We start from the raw sequence: 23,790 nt of genomic DNA on the forward strand, positions 1-23,790 counted from the left end.
ATGTATGCACAGGTTTGTACCAAGCCTAATTTGGCTTTTATGTTAAGTGTCTTTGGAAGATTTCAATCGAATCCAAGGTTGGTTCACTGGAATGCAGGAAAAAAAGTGTTGAAATACATGAAAATGACTCAGTTGTATGTGTTGTGCTATCATCATGTAGAGAATCTGGAACTCGTATGTTATACTGATGCAGACTTAGGTGGATGTATAGATGACAGAATGTCTACCAATGGCTATATTTTTCTAATGTGCGGTGATGCTGTCTCATAGAGGAGCAAAAAACGAACTACAAGAGCAATATCCACTATGGAGTCTGAATATATTGGATGTTTTGAGGCAATGAAACAGTGTAACTGGATTAAAAAAAAACTTAATTTATGAGATGAAGATTGTGAGAAGCATTGAAAGACCAATCAAGCTTTACTGTGATGACACATCTGCAGTATTCTTTGCTAAAAACAACAAGAGATTAGAGGCATCAAGACTTATAGATATTAAGTATTTGAAAGTTCAAGATAACGCTAGAGATTGTGTGATTGACATTCAACATATCAGCACACATGACATGGTTGCAGATCCAATGACAAAGGCTTTGAATGTTACAATCTTCAATAAACATGTACAGAAAATGGGTTTGCAGTCAACATTTGATGTTCTTTAAATGTGGGAGTAAGCTACACAAATCTGTATGTATTGTGTAAGCCATCAGTAATGTAATAATGCTAATACATGTGCTGTAATGCTAAGGGTTAATGTTTTTAAGATGCTTAATGATTATTCAAGTATTCAAGGTATCTACAGTACCTTGTGACCAAAGAAATGTGGGAGTATTTGACTTTCATGCAATCATGTCCCAAGAATTTTGTTCTCTCGAATACAACATAGATATATTGAAGGTTAATCAGTTTGTGGTTTTAGAGTTTTGACATTGTATCCAATGTTGAATAGCTCTAAAACTCAACCGGTAAATTTTCAATAAATAGTTGTTAAAGTCATTGAGAAAATGCAATCAGTGATCACATTTGTATGTATATTAGCAATTCAATTTAATGAACAAATTTTGCTCATGTGGGAGAATGTAAGAAACCCTAAAATGAAGTGAGCTTCATCAGTTCACGTTTAGTGCAATTGTATAGAACAAAATGGTTGTATTTCATTTAGTACTTGTATGTGTGACTCGTACAAGAGCAGAGCCACAAAGGAGGGAAACTTGAAGTTATAATTATTTAAATTAATTAGCAGTTAAATGGATAAACTGCTTGTAACTGCATCCTTGATGGGAGGATGAGTTGCAGTACATATATATATATATATATATTTATCACTTTGGTCTCTCTTCTCGGGTATGTATAATCTTTCACGCTAGAAACAGTCCCATTGAGTGTTCTTGGATCAATTTCGTAATCAAGAGAAGAGAAGACAAGTGATTAACTTGCTATCAATGTCTTCTACTACAAGTAAGTAAACCCTTATTGTTTGTTGTCATTACTGCATGCATGATACTACAATAATTGCAGTAGTTATCATTTAATGTTAAATTGTCAAGTTTTTGGCTTAGGGTTTGATTGTTAACAATCCTTATATATATTCATCATTCCAAAGTTTTTAGACTTATCACTTAGTACTACAATCTAATAGTATTTCTCTTCTCTTGTAAGTGAAAGGTCTTATGTTCGATTCTCGCTAAAGGCGAATTTTGATCCACACTATTGCTCGCCCATTGTAAGGCTAAGCCCATCTCTTCCCCCTTGGTGTGGATAATATCGTTTGTTAAAATAAAAAAATTAGACTATGGATTGTGTCCAATGTCACCTACTCAAGTGTCATAAGAGAGATTCCTTCATTACACAGCTGACGAACAGAAATGAATCGAACTCTATGCCCCATATACTGTAAACAAAACAAAACCATACAATGCAACATCCAATGAATCGAACTTCTTTACACTGCTGTACAGCTGAAACCTGGGCCAAACATCCACAAATATACATATTTCATCAAGTGGCGGCAAAAGAAGGACAATATTAATTAGATTATTTAGTGATAATTTGTAATCTCCTATATAAGCTAAGATTAAGATGTGTACAATGCAATGTTGCTGTTCATGGAGTCCAAAAACAGTTTGGTTTCTTGTATACTCTTCATAAGGCATCCAATGTTTTATTATGGCTCAAACAGGCCGACAGAAAAAGGATGAAGAGGAAAGTTCGATAATTCAATGTCTGTATAAGAAAAAGCCCATGTGACCACTGGTTGAGGGGGTGGGGAAGGTGTTGGGTTGAGATGGGAATGAGCTGTAATACGACAATTGCAAGGAGTTGCTACAAAGTTGTACCCCAATTAGCTCCCTTGTCGGAGCAAAAATCCATTTACAACGCCATTCTTTTGTCTCAAGTTTTAGCTCCCTGACTTTAGCTTTTCTCAGTAAATCGATGCTCCAAGAGTCACTTTTAAAGCCACTAATTAATCACATATATTTTACCACAAATTTTGTTCTCTCTCATAATCAGCATGCTTTTTTTTTTTTTTTCTCATATCTGTGGTAACTTCCAACACGTACGTGTGAATAGTTTAGCAAGTTTTCTTCGAGATGACAACCACAATAAAATCGACTTCGTTATTCTCTTTCCTTTTTCTTTTAGTTTTTCTAGATGAACGAATTATTCTAGTTCTAGATATTCATTGTTCAAAATTATACGATCGACTAGTAGAGTTAGTATACATGCATGTAAATTGTGTGTGTATGGCATTGCCCTAGTCCGAGTAGAGCACGTACAAGAGAATCATTCAATGCCAATTTAGCCTTGGCCTTCTTGGAATGTTCATCGCGCTTTCCATAGATTACATGTGATGGCCTGTAGCTAACAGGAAGGAAAGGATTTCATAATATCCAAACAAACAGCAAACAGATTAACCAGAAAAGTTCTTCTATCAATCATCACCTTTCATACCAATTTTCAACCGGTGGTACGCCTGTCCCATATTGTTGGTACATCATGGATTTTCCCCCGGAAAGAGATCCTCTCCGGATCTCTTCCACCAAGGCCACCGGATCAAGTAATCTGGGTCTTTCAAATTTTATCCAACGGCCAAAAATTATTACAGATTTTAAGGGGTCAAAATAGGTGGGTTGTTGGATGAAATTTGAAAGGCTCGTATCACTTGATCTGGTGGCCTTGGTGGAAGAGATCTGGAGAGGATCTCTTTCCTTTCCCTCCCACACAAACACCCACACTAGGTGATCTATGGCTGTATATTTGCAAGAAATCATAGGTGAAACATGTATCTAACCATGAATTTATCTCTTTTATTACGTAAAAGAGACCGCTACACTCATAGTTATATATACAACTAATGACATGTATGGTAGAGAAATCGATCGGCGGTGAAAAATCCAAAAGACAAAATGTTTGCTACATGGGTATATGAACAATTGGACAATGCATGCCATAATACAATTCGACAATGCAATACTGCATATTATGGACAAATTCATGTAACAAAATATTATTTGAAAAAACTTTTATCAACTTAAGTGATTAAGAACATTCACTTAGCAACTTAGGTCTTGTATTCCATTCCCTAATAATGTGAATCATATGATTACCCTTTTGTGTTGATTTCGTGCTTATATTCAAAATGATGTTGTTTTGTGTTTTAAAAAAACAACATATATATTTTTGGACATATTAAGGACAAGAACTAGAAGAATAAAAATTATTATTATTAAGGAGAGAGAGATGATTCGGAACTTTTTCATTAAATTACAGGATAGGGAGTTTTGCCCCTAGGACAAATGGATATAAATTCAACATCCTATTCATTAAAATATTGGACCACATGCAACTATGATATACACCATGTGGCAATATGTACTATCTTCACTACTTTAAAGATAAAAATATATAAGTGTGCAAGAAAATTTTGAAATTTTTTATGCATCATTCTTGGAGATACACCACGTGGCAAGTGGTGTAACTTGAACACTTAATCATAAGTTTCAAATTTTGATCCCTTGACCATTACATGCATGTGACTAACATGTTCCACTTTTAAGGTATATTAATTAACACAAAAGCACACACCTGTTATAACTGGAGTGAAAACATAAGTTCATTAAACATGCATGAAGGCTATTGCTTGTTAAAATTGAACATTATTGTTGATGCCCAAAGCATAATTGTTATAAATGAGAATTAGGAAACGTAGCCATTTAAATGAAATGCTGGTTTTTAGCCTGCAGCTATTTGTCTGTAATATTAACAATTAAAGCACGAAGTTTTGGTCTCGTGCATGTTTAATGAACTTATGCATTCAAAAATGGAGAGACAATATAGAACTGGACTGAAATTAATCTCAATTATTTCATCGAAGAAAGTGAGATTTTATAGGACCGGACTAAATTTAATCTCAATTCCATACACTTTCTGTTTGTATGATTGAACTGTTAACTAGTAATCAAGAGATATTACTGATGTGGAATAATGAAGATTGAGATATTAATTATAGTTCACTAACCCTCACATAAATTATAATAATTAAAATAGAATATCGATTCTTGTCAAAAATTAAAAACCTATTAAGAATCAACAAATTTCAGACCTCCCTGCATCACAGTTCACTAAATTACACGAGGATGAACCATCTTGGGCATTTAAACATACATTTTTGAATATTGCTACTCGCTTCTCATATCCAAAACTTTGGTCAATACAACACGCAAAATATTTAGAATTGTAGAGAATCCTGTATAATGAATTGAAGAGAAGAGTTCAATGTTTTAACCTGCAGCTTAAATTGTTAGGAAAAGTTACTCATGTATCGGAAGTTCTTTGTTCTCTTATTCATCACTGTATTTAAAAAAAAAAACATATAATTATAGTCTAAAAAAGAAGACATTGTTAAAAATATGTAAAAGTTAAAGAGATAACTTTTTTAGTGAATGGAGCGAAGTAGATGTAAAATGTCACACTGAAATTATAGCACAAAAGGATAACAAATAAAAGACGGAGGAATAGATAATGTTATTGATCTTTCTTTCTTTCTGTTTGTATGTTTTTTGCTGTGTATTGAAAGCATACGGAGTGCTCTATTTATAGAGCAACTCCAATACTAATGCATTAATTATACATTGAAAATTTACAACACCCTTTTGGAAAATATGATCTCCAGCATTCCCAAAGTCCACATTCATCTGCCAAGGTTTTCATTCATCTGCCAAGGATTTCAATATTACTGTGCCAAGGTTACTGTGGGCATTCATTACCCACTAGCATTTTCAACACTCCCCCTTGGATGCCCACATATCAATTAAAAACTTGCTTGGAAAAACCCAATGGGAAAAAACCATAGTGAAGGAAAAAGAGTACAACTTTTCCTGGATTGTTGATATAATGTTAAATATGCTTATGTTGCCTCATTAAAACTTTAATAGGAAAAACCCAGTGGGAAAAATCCTAATCGAAGGAAAAAAAGTACAACAGGCATGCATCATGGATGCCCCCCCTGATATATATCTCCCATTGATGCCACATTCTCCAAATTCAGTTGTTTGGTAAGTCGACCGATACTTTGCACTAACTTCTGAAACATGCATTTTGGTAGAGATTTGATGAACAAATCTGCCAGATTTTCATTAGAACGGATATGTCTGACTTCAATAACTTTAGCCTTCTGAAGCTTATGTGCACTGAAAAACTTTGGAGATATGTGTTTAGTTTTATCGCCTTGATGAATCCTTCCTTCATTTGGGCAACACATGCTGCATTATCTTCATGAATGACAGTTGGATTGTCTGTCTTCGAAGTTAGACCACATGAATTCCGAATATGATGGATCATGGATCTTAACCAAGAACATTCACAACTTACTTCATGTAAAGCAAGTATTTCTAAATGATTTGAAGATGTAGCAACTAATGTTTACTTTGTTGAGCGCCATGATATTGCTGTATCTCCATTCTTGAACACATATCCAGTTTGTGAGCGGGCTTTATGCGGATCAGAGAGAAAACTAGCATCTGCATATCTAACAAGGACCTGGTCATTTGTGGAGTTCTTTGAGTAAAAGAGACCCATGTCTGTTGTCCCACGAAGGTATCGCAATACATCTTTGATACTCTTCCAATGACGAATTGTTGGAGCAGAGATATACCTTACTAACAAGTTAACTGAAAAAGCTATATCTGGTCTAGTACATTGTGCTAAATACAACAAACCACCTATTGCACTTAGATATGGTACTTCTAGACCAAGGACCAGTTCATCATCTTCTTTTGGACGGAATGGATCTTTCGTAATGTCCAAAGAACAAACGACCTTGGAGTGTTGAGTGGATAACCCTTGTCCATGCCAAATCACTTCAGGATTTTTTTAATGTAAACTGATTGGTGGACCAAAATTCCATTAGCATAATGCTCGATCTGCAGGCTGAGACAATATTTTGTTTTTCCAAGGTCTTTCATTTCAAATTTGTTTTTCAGATATTCAGCAGTTTTAATGAGCTCTTCAGGAGTTCCAACTAGGTTCATATCATCGACATATACTGCCACTATAGCAAATCTAGAGTTGGATTTCTTAATGAACACACAAGGGCAAATGACATTGTTGATATACCCTTCTTTGATCAAATACTCACTGAGACGATTATACCACATTCGTCCAGATTGTTTCAGCCCATACAATGATCGCCTTAATTTGATCGAGAGCATACCTCGTGGTTTGTTAGTTGTTTCAGGCAACTTAAGTCCTTCTAGGACCTTCATGTATATGTCAGTATCTAATTCTCCATATAGATACGCAGTGATGACATCCATAAGTCACATGTCAAGTTTCTCTGAAACCACTAAACTTATTAAGTAATGGAACGTAATTGCGTCCATTACAGAAGAGTATGTCTCCTCATAATCAATTACAGGTCTTTGCGAAAAACCTTGTGCAACGAGTCGTGCTTTATATCTTGCAATCTCGTTTTTCTAATTACGTTTCCTTGTGAATACCCATTTGTAACCTACAGGGTTTACACCAAGCGGGGTTTGGACTATTGGTCTAAAAACATTTTGCCTTCCAAGGAATTTAATTCTGCTTGAATTGCATCTTTCCACTTAGGCCAATCATGTCTCTGTTTGCATTCATCAACAGAGCGGGACTCAATATCATCACTTAATATGATTTCAGTGGCTACTGCAAAAGTACATATGTCATCGATAATTATTTCATTTCGATCCCATAATTCATTTGTACAAGCATAATTTATGGAGATTTCTTTGTTTTCATGTACCTCTGTTTCTTGAGGGACATGTGTCTCATCAAAGACAACTTCCTTTTCTGAAAGTACAGAATCATGAATTGTGGATTTGTCATTCATTTTCTCTTCTTGAATGATTTCATTTGGATTCAGTTGTGCCCTCGACTTTCTCTTTCAAGAAGCTGAATCTTTTGAACCTGGAGGTCTACCACGCTTCAAGCGTGTACCAGATGAATCATTCACTGCCACTTTATTTTGTCCAACAGGGACATCAATTCTTGCAGGTGCGTTTGCAGCTGGTATATGTGATTTTGTCACTTTCATAACATCATTAAATGCATTTGGCATTTGATTGGCAATACTTTGAAGATAAACAATTCTTTTCACTTCATTTTCACATTGAATGCTTTGAGGATCAAAATGAGACAAGGTGAGTACAACCCATGTCAGCTCTTGCCGTTCTTCTGGAACGGTCTTTTCTCCCCCTAACGACGGGAAGACTGTCTCATAAAATTGACAATCAGCAAAACGAGCTGTAAACATATCACCTGTCAGGGGTTCCAAATATCTAACGATAGATAGTGAATCAAAACCCACATAAATTCCCAGTCTACGCTGAGGTCCCATTTTAGTGCGTTGCAGCGGTGCAATAATCAAAACCCACATAAATTCCCAGTCTACGCTGAGGTCCCATTTTAGTGCGTTGCAGCGGTGCAATAGGCACATAAACAGCACAACCAAAAAACTCGTAAATGTGAAATGTTTTGTTGATGTCCAAATACGAGTTGTACTGAGGAGTATTGGTGGCTGGCTATAGGTCTGAATCGAACCAATGATGCAGCATGTAAGATGACATGTCCCCATGCAGAAACTGGCTATTTTGTTTTCATGAATAGAGTGCGAGCTATTAACTGAAGCCGCTTAATCAATGCTTCTGCTAAACCATTTTGAGTATGGACATGAGGAATAGAGTGTTCAACATCAATGCCCAATGTCATGCAGTAATCATCAAAAATTTGAGAAGTAAATTCACCAGCGTTATCAAATCGGATTGACTTAATGAGGTAATCTGGGAACTGTGCTCGTAATTTAATTATCTGAGCAAGAAGTCTCGCAAAAGCTACATTCCGAGTAGACAATAGATAAACATGTGACCATCGGGTAGATGCATCAACCAAAACCATAAAATATCGAAATGGTCCACATGATGGTTGAATAGGCCCACAAATATCCCCTGGAATTCTTTGCAGAAATGATGGGGATTCAGCATCCACCTTTAGTTGTGATGGTCTAATTACCAACTTCCCTTGAGAACAAACCTTGTAAGGGTTATCATTTGAGATAGCAATGTGTCTGCTCAATAATGGATGTCCATTAGAGTTGGAAATGATTCTACGCATTATGGTAGATCTTGGGTGACCCAAACGGTCATGCTAAAACATGTAAACTTTTGAATCAATGAACTTCTGGTTCATGACATTATGTGATTCAACTGTCTTTATGTATGTATAATACAATCCACTCGACAAACCATGCAACTTCTCCAATATACGCTTCTGGGTATCATTTGAGGTACTGCATAGATACTCCACATTTTCTGTACTGTTCGTTTCAATATGATATCCATTTAAACGTATGTCTTTGAAACTCAACAAATTTCGAGTGGATCGAGTAGCGTACAACGCATTCCGTATGGACAATATTGTTCCATTTGGTAATATAATCTGGGCTTTCCCTGAGCCTTCAATTACATCTGAAGGTCCTGATATTGTTGTTACCCTTACTTTTGTAAGCATCAATCTTGAGAAATACTTTCAATCTCAAAGTATTGTATGCGTAGTTGCGCAGTCTGCAAGACAAGTATCTTCACCATTTCTCAAGTTTTGAGAATGACCATAATTTTTATCCATGCTCTCTGAGTAAGGGAATCAGAGTTAAAAGCAAGTTATAACAGGAAATTTACATGCCACTTTTATTGAATCTGAAATGCTAGTTTTAAACTACAAGTTCAGCATAATAAAAGTACATTAAGCATAAACGATTCAGTCGGACCGGTATACTTCATTTCCTCTTTCCATAATAAAATTTGAAACATCTAAGTGGGTTGTGTTCAACTACCCTGATAAGTCACACATTGGATTAGGTATATGCATTGGTTTAGCCTGGTCGAGAAAATTGGTCTCGACACCCTTCTCTATAAGGGAGGCTTGATACAGATCCACCAGATGTTTTAGGGTACGACAAGTACGTGCCCAATACCCATTACCACCACACCTATGGCAGGCTCATTCAGAGTTCTTGGGAACATTGTTCATATGAGCTTTGCCTTTGTGGTGATTCATATTTTTGAAGCTCAGGCCTGAATTATGCCTTGGAACCTGATTGTGAAATTGACCACCATGGTTCTTGCCTTTCCTGTTCCATCGACCTCTTTTGTGGCCACGTCCTCGTTTATGATTATCGCCACCAGAGGATGTGGCGTTCACCTTGAGGGAAGCAGCATTCACTTCTGGGAATGGTGCAGATCCAGTAGGTTGGTGATAGGTGCATATTCATGCGACTTAAATGGCTTGTTCTCGTACATTTACGTTATGTTTCTTTAGTTATTTTAGTCCTTTATGCTTCTTTTGTGTGTTTTCAGGATCATAAGACGTGTTTGACGAAAGGATGCATTGTGGAGTGTTTTGGGGCCTTTTGGAGCACTATTGGGCTAAGGATGGATAGCTTATGCTTGGAGCCCAAGTGTTGGATGAAATTGAAGGCCTTGTATGCACTTGAGGACACAAAACAATGGCCCTAACCCAATTACATTCACCTTGCCGTGGGCTTAACACAAACACCATTCCTTGCCATGCAAGGGGGAGCAATTTGGGTCCATTTCATGCACTTAAACCCTAGCCCAATTACACACCATTGCAGCGAAATCCATTCTTTGCCATGCACATTCACCACCAATTCAACCACATGCACTTATTCCTCCATCATTGCACAACATTGCAGCCACATGCACCAAAACAATTCCATGCCGTGCATCCCTTTGTTCCAGCCATTTCCAACACACATGCACCCAAACAAAGCCAACCTAGCTAACCCTACATGCATTTCTTTATTCACTCTTCATCATTGCATTTTCACCACCATTTACACACACATGCATCCTGAAAACCTTGTGCCGTGCACATTCCCTAACATTTCCAGCTTGTCTTCATCATTATTCCCCCTTTGTTCCAGCCATTTTCAACCCACATGCACCCTTTATTCTTCATCATTCCAGCCATGCACATTTAATCATTCATTTCCCAATTCAAATGCCATGCATTCACATGCATTTCCAGCAAGAAAACATCCTTGCCGTGGGCATTCTTTGCATTTCCAGCATCTTCACATGCCTTTCCAGCTTTCCCTTTTATTTCCAGCTCTCATTCTTCATCATTGCAGCCACCAAGCAAATCTAGTTGTCACTCACATGCATTCACCCTTTAATCATTTAACCATGCAGCCACACATTCATTTTCCACCCTTGTGCCGTCCAAAACACACTCATTTCCAGCCATTGCACATGCTTTCCAACCTAGCATTCCCTCCATAAAACAGCCACATGCACACTCAATCAATCAACCCATCTTTGCCGTGCATAACCCACCTTAATTCCAGCATTCCACATGCATTTCCAACCTAACATTCACCCACATGCACCCTTTAAACAAACCCAAACATGCAGCCGCAGAAATTCCTCCCTTTTGCCGTGGCTTTCCCATCACAATTCCAGCTTTCCAACCTAGCCACATCCACATGCATTCACTCATAATCATTCACTAACATTGCAGCCACATTTCCACCCACTTCCTAGCTGTCATGTTCCCTCTTATTTACCTATAAATAAGCATCCATTGCAGCCACAATTCATTCATTCCATTCACAACACAACACACCTCAATTCATTCTCATTCACTCTTCCATATTCAGAATGTAGACCATCAAACCACCATTGTCGTGCTCTCCCTTACAATCCAAACACCATCCTTCCATTTCCACCACTTCCCAAACCATTCACACCATCAAACTATCCTTAGACCTTGTGCTACGACAAAGAGGAAGAGAAGCGGGCCTAAACGTTCATACAATTCAAGTTTGAGTTGTTGGAATGTTTAGGTGTTTCTTTTCCTTTGAATTCAATGTTTAATTTCAATTCTCTTTGTTTTGTACGTATGAGGAACTAAACCCCCCTTTGGCTAGGGGTGGATTCGAAATATATGTTTATGCTTGCGTTTTGATTTGATTACTTCTAATTGCATTTCATAAGTCGTGGATTCAATTTGTTTAACTGTTTGATTGATAACTTATTTATGTATGTTTATTGAGAGTGCACGCTTAATTTTCATGCATGAATATGACGCTAGAATATAAGTGAGTTTCACCTAATAGTTACGAACTTATATTCACAAGTAGTGGAGGTTGCTTATAAACAATCGCGTTAAACGAATTCTTGGCATAAGTTTCATGCAATCATAGTAACGAATGCCTCGTCAACACTTATAATTTTCATAGAGCGTAATGATTCTTGCTTGTATCTCTATTATGCAATCATGTAGGGGACTTGTGGGGAATGTTTTGGGTTGTCGTATGCAATCATCCAATTCAATAACGTTAGGAAGATTTGAAGGTTAATTTAAGCGGACCTAATTAACCCGGGGTGATGAGTTTCATAATTTATTGAAATGCAATTGGAAATCTTTTTATTATGCAAGTGTAACATGTGTGGAGATGAACCCCTTGGCTAGCATCCATTCATTCCATTTCATCAATTTCATATTTACATTCTGTCTAGTTTATTAACTTGTTTCGTTATTTCAATTTTCGTCAAACCTCAATCCCCCTTTTGCTTTAATGTTCAATTTAGTTAGAAATCAATTTAGTTTGTGTTTTTAAAACATTTTGAGTCTTTTGGTTTGTCTTAGTGTTTTAACGTTTAGTTTCACATTCTTTGAGTCTAGTTTAGTGTTTTATATTGTTTTTACGTTTTTGAGTCAGTTTCCAAGAGATTAACAATCCCTCCTAATCCCCGGTCCAGAACGATCCCTACTTATATCTATACTACAATTGTCAAAAAGAGGGTTTAATTTGTGCGCGTATAATTCTCGCATCAGTTGGGAATGATGGTTTTTCATCAGGAGCTCATTGTTCTGCTCAGCTACCAAAAGCACAGATATCAGCTGGTTGTATTCAGTGAAGCCTCGCACTCTATACTGCTGCTGGAGAAGCACGTTAAAGGCATGAAATGTGCTGAAAGTCTTTTCCAGCAAATCTTCCTCAGTAATAGTATCCCCACAGAGCTTCATCTGAAAGGTAATTCTGAACAACGCAGAATTGTACTCTGTCACTGACTTGAAATCCTGGATCCTTAGGTGAGTCCACTCATAACGAGCTCTTGGAAGAATCACCGTTGTCTGGTGATTGTATCTGTTTCTCAAGGCCTTCCATAGAGCTAACGGATCTTCAATCGTTAAGTACTCGCTCTTTAGTCCCTCATCAAGATGGCGACAAATAAAAATCATGGCCTTTGCCCAACCTTGAGAGGATGAGTTGTTCACTTCCCTTATAGCATCCCCAAGATTCCCTGATTCCAGATGAATCTTGGTATTCAGTACCCAGGTAAGGTAATTCTTCTCGGTAATGTCCAGGGCAGCATAATCAAGCTTCGTCAAGTTCATCATTCTCATTGAAATAATATAATATAGAATGGGCGATTATTCCGTACCACTCAAGTAGCAGGAAAAGTTTAAATACGCAGAGTAGAGTGGGCAATTATACCGCACCACCTAAAATTGCAATGAAATTAAACAGCAGGAAAATTTAAATATGCAAGGTAGGGTGGGCGATTATACCGCACCATCTAAAATTGCAGTAAAGTTAGATCTGTAGTCCAAGATAGACAATGATACTGCATCGTCTTAGATCGCAATAAGATTAAATTTGCAATTCAAAATGGACGATTGTACCGCACCATCTTGGATTGTAGTAAAATTAACATAAATAAATATTGGGTTAGTAATCAAGATCTACACCAAACAAGAAATCAAAGATGTATGTAATTGTTAGTTTGAGAACTAAGAGCAGGCATGGAGCAAATAGTTCGTCGCGAGGGTATATCGCGCAGTTGAGGTAGAGGAAGAAGATGAACAGTAAAAACCTTCGAGGAAACTTTTTTTTTTTTTTCGTTCGGCAAAGAGAAATGAGAGAATAGTTATATTTAGAGTGTCGTGCTGATAACGTGTTATAAATATGTAACAGTTAAATAGATAACCTTTTTAGTGAATGGAGCGAAGTAGGTGTAAAATGTCACACTGAAACTGTAGCAAAATAGGATAACAAATAAAAGACGGAGGAATAGATGATGTTATTGATCTTTCTTTCTTTCTATTTGTATGTTTTTTGCTGTGTATTGAAAACATACGGAGTGCTCTATTTATAGAGCAACTCCAATATTGATGCATTAATTATACATTGAAAATTTACAGCACCCTTTTGGAAAATATGATCTCCTGTATTCCCAAAGTCCACATTCATCTGCCAAGGTTTTCATTCATCTGCCAAGGATTTCAATATTACTGTGCCAAGGTTACTGTGGGCATTCATTGCCCACTAGCATTTTCAACAGACATCTCATTTATATATCTATGCTAAATTTTTGGTTCAAATTATTGTGGAAATCATGGAATTCCAAAGTTTTTAGACTATGGATTGTGTTCAAAGACCTACTCATGACACTTTTACATAAGATTAAAGGGTGAACAAGAAATGATTGAGCTGAAATTCATGTGCTGAAAAAAGTGCATGCAGAGAACTTTGAAGTCTCAAGTGTTAGATGAGAGATTCCTTCATTACACTGCTGACGAACAGAAATGAATGGAACTCCATATGCCCCATATATTGTAAACAAAACAAATGCAGATGCAGAGTAATATAGTATTTGTTGTACAGCTGTAGCCTAGGCCAAACTTCCACAAATATACATATTTCATCAAGTGGCTGCAGAAGAAGAAATATTAATTAGCTTACTTAGTAATTAATTTGTAATGTCCCCTTCTAAGGTAAGATTAAGATATTGTACGATGTTGTTGTTTTTGGAGTCCAAAAAAAGTTTGGTTTCATGTATATTAATTCTTAATAAAGCATCCAATTTTTCATTACCTATGCTGGTCCAAACAGGCCGACAGAAGAAGGATGAAGAGGAAAGTTCTATAATTCAATGTTTGTATTAAAAAAAAATTTATAAAAATAAAAATAAATAAATAAAAGCCCATACGACATAAGAGCATCTCTCCAGTTATAGCGTATAACGGGTAGCTAATACATGTTTATTTTTGTAGCAACGCCGGCAAATGTCGTATTTACAACTTGTTGATGCTTCAATTGAGAGGAAGGGGGGTGGGGAGTGCGTGAAGGGGGAATCAACTGAGATATAAGAATGAGTAAATACATGTTTATTTTTGTAGCAACCCCGGAAAATGTCGTATTTACAGCTTGTTGATGCTTTAACCGAGATGAAGGGGGGTGGGGAGTGTGTGAAGGGGGAATCAACTGAGATATAGGAATGAGTAATGCTAGCAATACTAAATTTGTAAACTAAATGATGTGTCACCAATAGAAATAAACACATTTATCAACATTTAAGTAATAAATCAATCATCAACTTCCATATCTTTTTGTTTTCAAAATTGTCTCCAAATTTTGTCTCTCTAATATTATTCTATAAGATTTGAAAGGAGTTGCTACAAAATTGTACCCCTATTAGCTCTCCTTTGTCCAAGAAAAATTCATTTACAACACCCCTTTCTTTTTTTTTCTTTTTTTTTCTTTTTTTTTTTCTTTTTTTTTTTTGTCTAGAAGTTTTAACTCCCTGAATTTAGCTTCTCTCGGTAAATTGATGCTCCAAGAGTCACTTTTAAAGCCACTAATCACATATTTTATCACAAACTCTTTTCTCTCTCATAATCATTGTTCTTTTTTTTTTTCTCATATCTGCAGTAACTTCCAACACGTACGTAAATAATTGTAGCTAGTTTTCTTTGTGATGATAACCAAAGCAAAATTATACGATCGACTAGTAGAGTCCGTATCCATGTATGTAAATTGTGTCCATATGGCATTGCCTTAGTCCGAGTAGAGCACGTACAAGAGAATCATGCAATGCAATTTGGCCTTGGCCTTTTTGGAATTTTCATCGCGCTTTCCATAGATTACATGTGATGGCCTGTAGCTAGCAGGAACGAACGGATTTCATAATCCCAACAAACTGCAAGGAGATTAACCAGAACAGTTTGCCTCTGCTATCATTCACCACCTTTCATGCCAATTTTTAACTGGTGGTACGCCTGTCCTATATTGTAGGTACACCTTGGATTTTTTCCCCCACACAAACACCCACACTAGGTGATATATGGCTGTATATTTACAAGAAAATCCTAGGTGAAACATGTTGTATCTAATCATGAATTTATTTATTTTATTATGTAAGAGAGACTGCTACACTCATAGTTACATATACAATTGATAAGATGTATGCCACAATGTACATACACATTGAGAGAGGTGTCAAGAAAACAAATGTACATATAGTAACCACAACAAAGTTACAAACATCCATAGCGCTATGGGGCGAACAAAGTTGCTCTCCTAAGGTCATTTTGACGACTTGTGAAGACGTCTTTTATATGAGCCATCAAATTAATCTAACGGTAGCAACACTAATAAGATTATATAATCATGTTACACCTAAACAAAATGAAACTCCACAAAAATAGGGTTGTAGGAGTTTTGAGATCCCTCTTGTCCCACATCGGGCAACAATGGTTTTTCACTAACCTTTATATAGGTTTATTCCTTCTTCTTAGTAATTAGAACTTGGACCGTTTAGAATGAGGATTGAGGTTTGGGCCACTAATTGTGTGGATTAGGCTTGATGATTATACTATAATATTAATATTAATCAATCAAGACAAGGACCTTGGGCCTTGGGGCCAAGGAATTAAAATTAATCTGATCAATTAGTTTTAATTTCAAATTAAATTAATTAAAAACGTTCAACTCTTTGGAAAGAGTTGTATAGCTTCAGATACATCCAAAAGATGTTTGAAGAGCTATGAAATAGCCTATATAACTAGAGCCCTCAGTTCCATCAAAGATCATCTTTTCTTCCTCCTTATCTTCCGTACAAAATTTCCAAAGAGTAAACACATAAAGCAATTCACTAGAATTCTATAATCCAGTGCGAGTTGTAGAATTAGGTAGTTGTATCCTAGTCAAACAGACATTGTAGAACCACAAGCACACGAGTGAGACGGAAATACTATTCGAATGACATAGCGTTTGCGCTAGCCTCTACCTTCAATTCATTCAAGTTAGTATCATTTTAATTTTTTTGTAATTATTGTGTAATTGCATTCTGTATTGCAAGTATTTTTAAATAATAAAATATAAGTATTTCGATTCTGTATTTCTGTTATTTTATTGTTTCTAAATTGTTCTCCAACCGTTCACAACTTCAGATTTCTCAGGTTGAAGGGAGAACAGGCCGTGATTTCAAATTTCGCAGGATCCTCGAACTTGGGAGAACAGCCATGTCTTCTTCTCCCTCGTCTTCCCTTTTCCTCTCCTCTTCTTTCTTGTTTTTGTCATTTCTGGCATTCATTCTTCCATAATCATTACTCCTTAATTAATCTCAAATCTTTCACATCCATTGATCGATCTAGCATTGCATTGCATCTGAGATTCTGTTATGGATTACAATTATCTTCTCCTTCTCTCATCAGGAAATAACACAAAGATTAAACAGAAAATAAAAGGAGGAAAAGAAAAAAAAACTTCACAGTTTGGATCAGCCTTGATCAAGGAAAGGGGAGGTGGTGGTGGATTTACCAAATTATGGAGCCTGACTATTATTGTTGTAAAAGAAAAAACCTTCACAATTTGTTGCTTTTTTGACTCGATAACTAGATCGTTTCGATTTCGAATACTGGTTCTATAATTTCTACGAAATCTGCCGACGGCATGATTTTTTTATTTTATTTTATTTTTTTATTTGCATTTCATTTTGTTTAGATGTAACAGGATAATATAATCTCATCAGTTTTGCTACCGTTAGATTAATCTAATGGTTCATATAAAAAAGGTCTTCACAAGTCCTTAAAAAGAAGACCTTGATCGGCAGTGAAAAATCCAAAAGAGAAAATGTTTGCTACATGGGTGTATATATGCATCTGTCATAATACAATTCGACAATGCAATACTGTATATTATGGACAACTTCATGTAACAAAATATTATTTGAAAATCCAAGAGTGAGTTTTTTCTTGGATAAATAAATCCAAAGAGAGTTTAGACCAATCAATATTCACTTGCTATATATAACGTACGTCAACATGAATTGTAGGTTTTTCACTTGTAAGTTGGAGAAAAACCCGTTTCACCGTAACAATTAACTCCTCTTCCTCCTCCTCGTACCGGTGGCGCCACCCTCCTCTTCCACCCCCAAAACCACCATCACCATCACTGATACACAATTGGGAATGTAAACGCATCCATAATCTTCCCTACCGGAACACCAAAGAAACTCCATCTGCCATAAAAATGATCCCATTGTTACGTTAATGTTTTGATTAAATAAACATGAATATACGATGATTAAAGGAAGAATCGCATTGCATTGTTGACATTGTTGAAGGACAAAAACCCATCTCTGATTGGGATTTTCTGAGGTGGGTTTCTTCAGTTTGAAGGTGTTTCAGGTTTTGGGGGGCCTTGGCCATGGCGGCGATTGTGAAGGAGATCCTGGCAAGGCCAATACAATTGGCGGACCAAGTGAGCAAGGCCGCCGACGAGGCACAATCAAACAAACAAGAGTGTATGGAGCTCAAATCCAAGACCGAGAAGCTCGCCGGCCTCCTCCGCCAGGCAGCGCGTGCGAGCAACGATCTCTACGAGCGCCCCACGCGTCGCATCATCGACGATACGGAACAAGCCCTCGACAAGGCCCTCATCCTCGTCATCAAGTGCCGAGCCACCGGCCTCATGCAACGCATCTTCACCATCATCCCCAGCGGCTCGTTCAAAAGGATCGGTCAGTCCCTCGACAACAACATTGGAGACGTGTCGTGGCTCCTCCGAGTCTCAGCCTCCTCCGACGACCGCGATGACGAGTATCTGGGGCTTCCCCCGATCGCCTCCAACGAGCCCATACTCTGCCTCATTTGGGAACAGATTGCGACCCTCCACACTGGCTCGATGGAGGAGCGATCGGATGCGGCAGCTTCTCTAGTGTCGTTAGCAAAAGACAACGACAGGTACGGGAGGCTGATTATTGAGGAAGGCGGGGTGCCTCCGCTGCTGAAGATGCTGAAGGAAGGAGGAAGCGAAGGACAAGAGAGCGCAGCCAGGGCAATTGGGTTGTTAGGAAAGGACCCCGAAAGCGTCGAACAGATTGTGAACGCGGGAGTCTGCCCAGTTTTTGCGAAAATCCTCAAAGAAGGCAACATGAAAGTCCAGGCGCTTGTCGCCTGGGCGGTCTCCGAAATGGCAGAGAATCATCCGAAATGCCAAGACCCTTTTGCCCAAAACAATGTTATCCGATTGCTCGTGAGTCATCTCGCTTTTGAGACGATTCAGGAGCATAGCAAGTACGCCATACCGAGCAAGCAACAAATGTCGTTGCACTCGATTGTCATGGGGAGCAGCAAGAACACCGAGCATCAGACGACACACCCTATAACGGGGAATCAAAACACGTTTAGTCAGATGCAGAATCTTGTGAATAGCGCAGTGACTATGAAGAATCAGGGTTCGACTCCCCCTGACTCTGGTCATGGCCAAGGGAAGCCAACTCAGAATAGCAATCACCAGAACCTTCATCATCCACCTCCAACTCACCACACTGCGAGACCACACAATCACCATGTGGCACTGTCCGGGGCTAGCATCAAGGGGAGGGAGTACGAGGACCCCGAAACCAAGGCAGAGATGAAAGCAATGGCGGCGAGGGCGCTGTGGAAGCTTTCCAAGGGGAATGCGAGTATTTGTGGCAGCATCACGGAGTCAAGAGCGCTTTTATGTTTCGCAGTTTTACTAGAAAAAGGTTCTTGGGACGTTCAGCAGAATTCGGCCAAGGCGTTGATGGAGATAACCGCGGTGGCTGAGCAGAGTGCGGACTTGAGGCGGTCGGCTTTCAAGCCAACATCCCCCGCCTGTAAAGCCGTGGTCGAGCAGCTTCTGAAAATAGTCGAAAAGGCAGACTCCGACCTGCTTGAACCGTGCATACAAGCGATCGGAAACTTAGCAAGAACTTTCAGAGCGACAGAGACGCGATTCATTGGCCCATTGGTGAAGCTGCTCGACGAAACAGAAACGAGTATTTCTACGGCGGCTGTGATTGCACTGAATAAGTTTGCATGCACTGAAAATTTCCTCCACGTAAATCACTGTAAAGCGATTATAGACGCTGGGGGAACCAAGCATCTGATTCAACTGGTTTACTTTGGGGAATCCGGAGTGCAGATTCCGTCGTTGATTCTGCTGTGCTACATTGCACTGCATATTCCGGATAGCGAGACGCTTGCTCAGGAGGAGGTACTAATTGTGCTAGAGTGGTCGACGAAGCAGGCTCATTTGGCGAATGATGAATCAGTCGAACAATTGTTACCGGAAGCTAAAAGTAGGCTGGAGCTTTATCAGTCTAGAGGATCAAGAGGATTTTATTGATGTAATCCAGGTGTACAATATTAACTTTTTAGGGGATATAGCCAAAAAAGATTTAATCTCAGTGTTAACTGTTTTGTTTTTGTTTCTTCGTTATCTGAAGATGTACATAACATATTTATGTGAATTAGGGTTCAGGGTGCCGAATTGCCTGCGCTAGCCGCTGCATTTTAGTTTCTAGGTCCTTTTTCTTTTCAAGTTTCTTCATTGTTCAAACTGAAACTTCTGTCAGAGGTGTAATGTAGTTTGAGTTCTTTTGCGTTCTTTTTTCCACATTGGGGAAATCCAAGTAATTAAATTTACGACGGTAGAACTGCAAGCATGAGTACAGGTGAAATTATATTTCAAGGACGCTGCAAGTTTGCAAGTTTCTATCTGCGAAATCCGTTACTGAATTATTTTAATTGAATTATCAGATGCTGCTCATTTATATATAAAGTCAATCGTTGTTCCTTTTATTCGATTGTGATATATAGTACTATATATATATATATATGTATGTATGTGTATATATATAAGTACTATATGTATATATATAGATATATAGTACTATATATATATATATATATATATTGTTGTTTTGCCAACACTTCCGGCCTCTAGTAATTTTTTTTTGCCGGTGAATTCTACAGTTGGAATTGGCAGGGAGTGCAGTTTTTCATTCTTCTGGTGGCAGAGTTTGTCTTACAAAACATATGAGGACCCAAAAGATAAGATAGGAAAATATTAAGACGATGTTAGACAGTCTATTGATTTGAAATATTAGATGATGTCAGGAAACTTCTGATTTAAAAATATGGAGTCATTGGTACAACGAGAGATCTTGTATATGTATAAAAGCAACCAAATGCTGCCTCAATGCGTATGCGACCACCTTGAGATCTTGTTGTCTCCTCACCCTGCTGCATATTGAAAAGGTCTTGGCTACGATCCTAACACCACCGCCATCGATATCGTGTTGTCAATTCCTATTTATAACATAGGTGGACGATGAATTTATATTCGAAGTTATAAAAATAATAAATAAAGTACGTGTTACAATATAGGTATTGTAACATCACATGACAACACAACAATAAAACTGAAAAATTCTTACACATTCACATTTGTTTTGGCTTTTTGTTAAAGAAAGGATGTTGAACCCAAACCAAAATACAATTTTACATGTGTGTGTGTATATGTATACATACATATATGGACCTAACATGTCAATCGTTACATCTTTTAAGATATTATATGTATACTAAAAGCCAGTTGAAAAACATTGTTCCTCTAGTTTGTATAAATTGACAGGTTATCTCCCCCTTTTACTCAAATCAATTTCCCTAAAATCCTCTATTTCCCCTCATTTTCTTTTGCCCCAAATCCCTCATATCCCAGTTCGTACGATGGTCGATTCCACCAGTGGTCTGTGTAATGGGTGTGAGGGAGGAGTATCTGGAAAAGAAGACAAAGATTACGCATGTATTTGTTGACAATATCATTAAAAAAATATATTTTATTAGGAATAAGAATTTAATTTGGACTTTAGGTACTTATTTTTTTTCGTCTTGAAAATAGATTCTTAAAGTACTATTATTGACATGTCATCAAACTTTGGAGTCAACTACTTTCTTCAACTAGCACAGATTTGCTAATCTGTGCTACTTGGAAAAGTTAGTTAATTGCAAAGTTTGATGACATTAGTATTTTAAGAAACTGTTTTTGAGGCAAAAGAAAATAGATATTTACTTTTCGTCGCGCAAAGGTAAACAAATAATTCGTCGCACGAAACACTTCAAGTAAACATTGGGCGACGAATATTTTGTCATGTAAAGGGGCTCTGAAATGGTCGGTGTGCGTTGAAGTTGTCATATTTAACATCCCACATCGCCCGGGGGAGTGATCCTTAAATGGATATTCCCATCCCTACCTAGCACAAGGCCTTTTGGGAGCTCACTGGCTTCGAGTTCTATAGGAACTCCGAAGTTAAGCGAGAAGGGGGCTAGAGCAATCCCATGATGGGTGACCCATTGGGAAGTTGCTCGTGAGTTCCCAAAAAAACAAAACCGTGAGGGAATGGTAAGCCCAAAACGGACAATATCATGCTACGGTGGTGGAGTGAGTCCAGGAAGTAATCCACCTCGGACCGGGATATGACAATTGTCCGCTTTGGGCCCTAACCACGCCCTCACGGTTTTGTTTTTGGGAACTCACACAAGAACTTCCCGATGGGTCACCCATCCTGGGAATGCTCTCGCGCACTACTTGCTTAACTTCGGAATTCCTACGGAACCCGAAGCCAGTGAGCTCCCAAAAGGCCTCGTGCTAGGTAGGGATGAGAATATACATTTAAGGATCACTCCCCTGGGCGATGTGGGATGTTACATTTACTACGTATTTTATGCGGCAAATGATTCGTCACGCAAGTTTTTGGGACCAAAACACTTGATTTAATGTTTGTCACACGAAGTCCTACGGTTTCTTTATAAGCACAATTTCAGTATCACTTTTTTCACATTATTTTCCCACAACCCTAAATTTCCTCCCATTTTCTTCATCCCAAAACCCTCTTATTTTAATTTTGGTGAGATGGTCAATTCCGATGCTCCTACAACTAAGTGATTCGAGGGAGAAGGATCTGGGAAAGGTAAAAATTCAATTTACATGAATCTAATATTTATATTTTTGGAATAAAAAAAAACAATTTTAGATATGTATTACTTACTTTAATTTTAAAATTTACGTTTGTTTCTGGAGATTAAAAAAATAAAAAATAAAAACTAGGAGAGCGTCGGTACGGACTCGAATGGAGTGCACAACATAAGTGAATCTTTTACTATGATATGAGAGGAATGAGTATGCCGAGATGTGTGGAGTTTATGCATGATGTGCGGATCAACTGTTCTACGAAGTGGGTGATGTGCCGAAGGACTGAAGAAGTCTAGGCTAGATGAATTATCAGTAAGTGTGGATTAGTAAAATAAGAGTTATTTTTGTTAAATAGAATATTATAATGAATAATTTGTAATTTTTTTTTTTTTGTAACAATATAACTATATTATTGAAGTTACGAACCAAGACTTGATGAAGTTTATCGATGAGATGTTCAAGAAGTGTTACCGGCAGTGGCAGTCCTCACGGATCAGTGGAGTAGAAGTGTTAATTAAGCGTTATGGACAAATAACATATTTTTATATTTTAAATTTATGTATTTGAGGATGATGTTTGTAATTATCTCTTTGTTATGTATTTGGATTAAATTTTTAGTTTAATTGGTTAGTTGATTAATTTGGTTAATTTAATCGAATTAAGTTTTTAATTCTAAGATTAAATATTGAATTTAAGTATTTGTTTGTAATTATGAAGTTTATTTAAACATGGACAATATACTTTGTTTATGTAAATTTCATAATTAAAAATAAATACTTAAAATCAATGTCCTTTGTCGCTTCAATGTTTATGTGACGAATTTGTTGTCGCATAAAGTCTACGCGACGAAATTAATTTCGCCCCATGAAGTGCTATTGCGCAACAAACTAGTTGTCGTGCAAAGTGAGTAAAAAAGGCGGTTAGATTTGCCGCCAATCTTGAGGGTATATGTTTTTCACCCGTACAAGGATTATATCCAAGTAGGCACACCAATACATCTTTCATACAATGAACCTAACCTATAAGATAACAAAGAGATTGTGGGAAGTTAGACAGTCTTCTCAATACGAGGGATTGACCTAGACTAGAATAAGGTGAGAAATGCTAAAGAGATTCTTTTGAAGTGTGATTTTTCATAGATTCTTTGTCACTTCACAATTTAAC

The 23,790-nt window shown here is 37.5% G+C and overlaps 1 protein-coding gene across 1 annotated transcript; it reads left to right on the forward strand.

Annotated features, from left to right (window-relative positions):
• Positions 1-17,349: 17,349 nt before the first annotated feature.
• LOC103932383 lies at positions 17,350-20,047 on the forward strand. The gene has a single exon (XM_009341963.3). The coding sequence runs from the start codon at positions 18,052-18,054 to the stop codon at positions 19,996-19,998; it is 1,947 nt and encodes a 648-aa protein (XP_009340238.2). The 5' UTR covers positions 17,350-18,051; the 3' UTR covers positions 19,999-20,047.
• Positions 20,048-23,790: the final 3,743 nt, after the last annotated feature.

This window comes from the organism of the source record quoted next, unplaced genomic scaffold (genome assembly GCF_019419815.1).
Source record: "Pyrus x bretschneideri cultivar Hongxiangsu unplaced genomic scaffold, Pyrus_bretschneideri_v1 Contig10, whole genome shotgun sequence".
In the NCBI taxonomy this organism is placed as follows: domain Eukaryota; kingdom Viridiplantae; phylum Streptophyta; class Magnoliopsida; order Rosales; family Rosaceae; genus Pyrus; species Pyrus x bretschneideri.

Excerpts from the sequence above, each read along its gene's own strand:
- LOC103932383 (XM_009341963.3), top strand. The coding sequence starts at position 18,052 with ATGGCGGCGATTGTGAAGGAGATCCTGGCAAGGCCAATACAATTGGCG.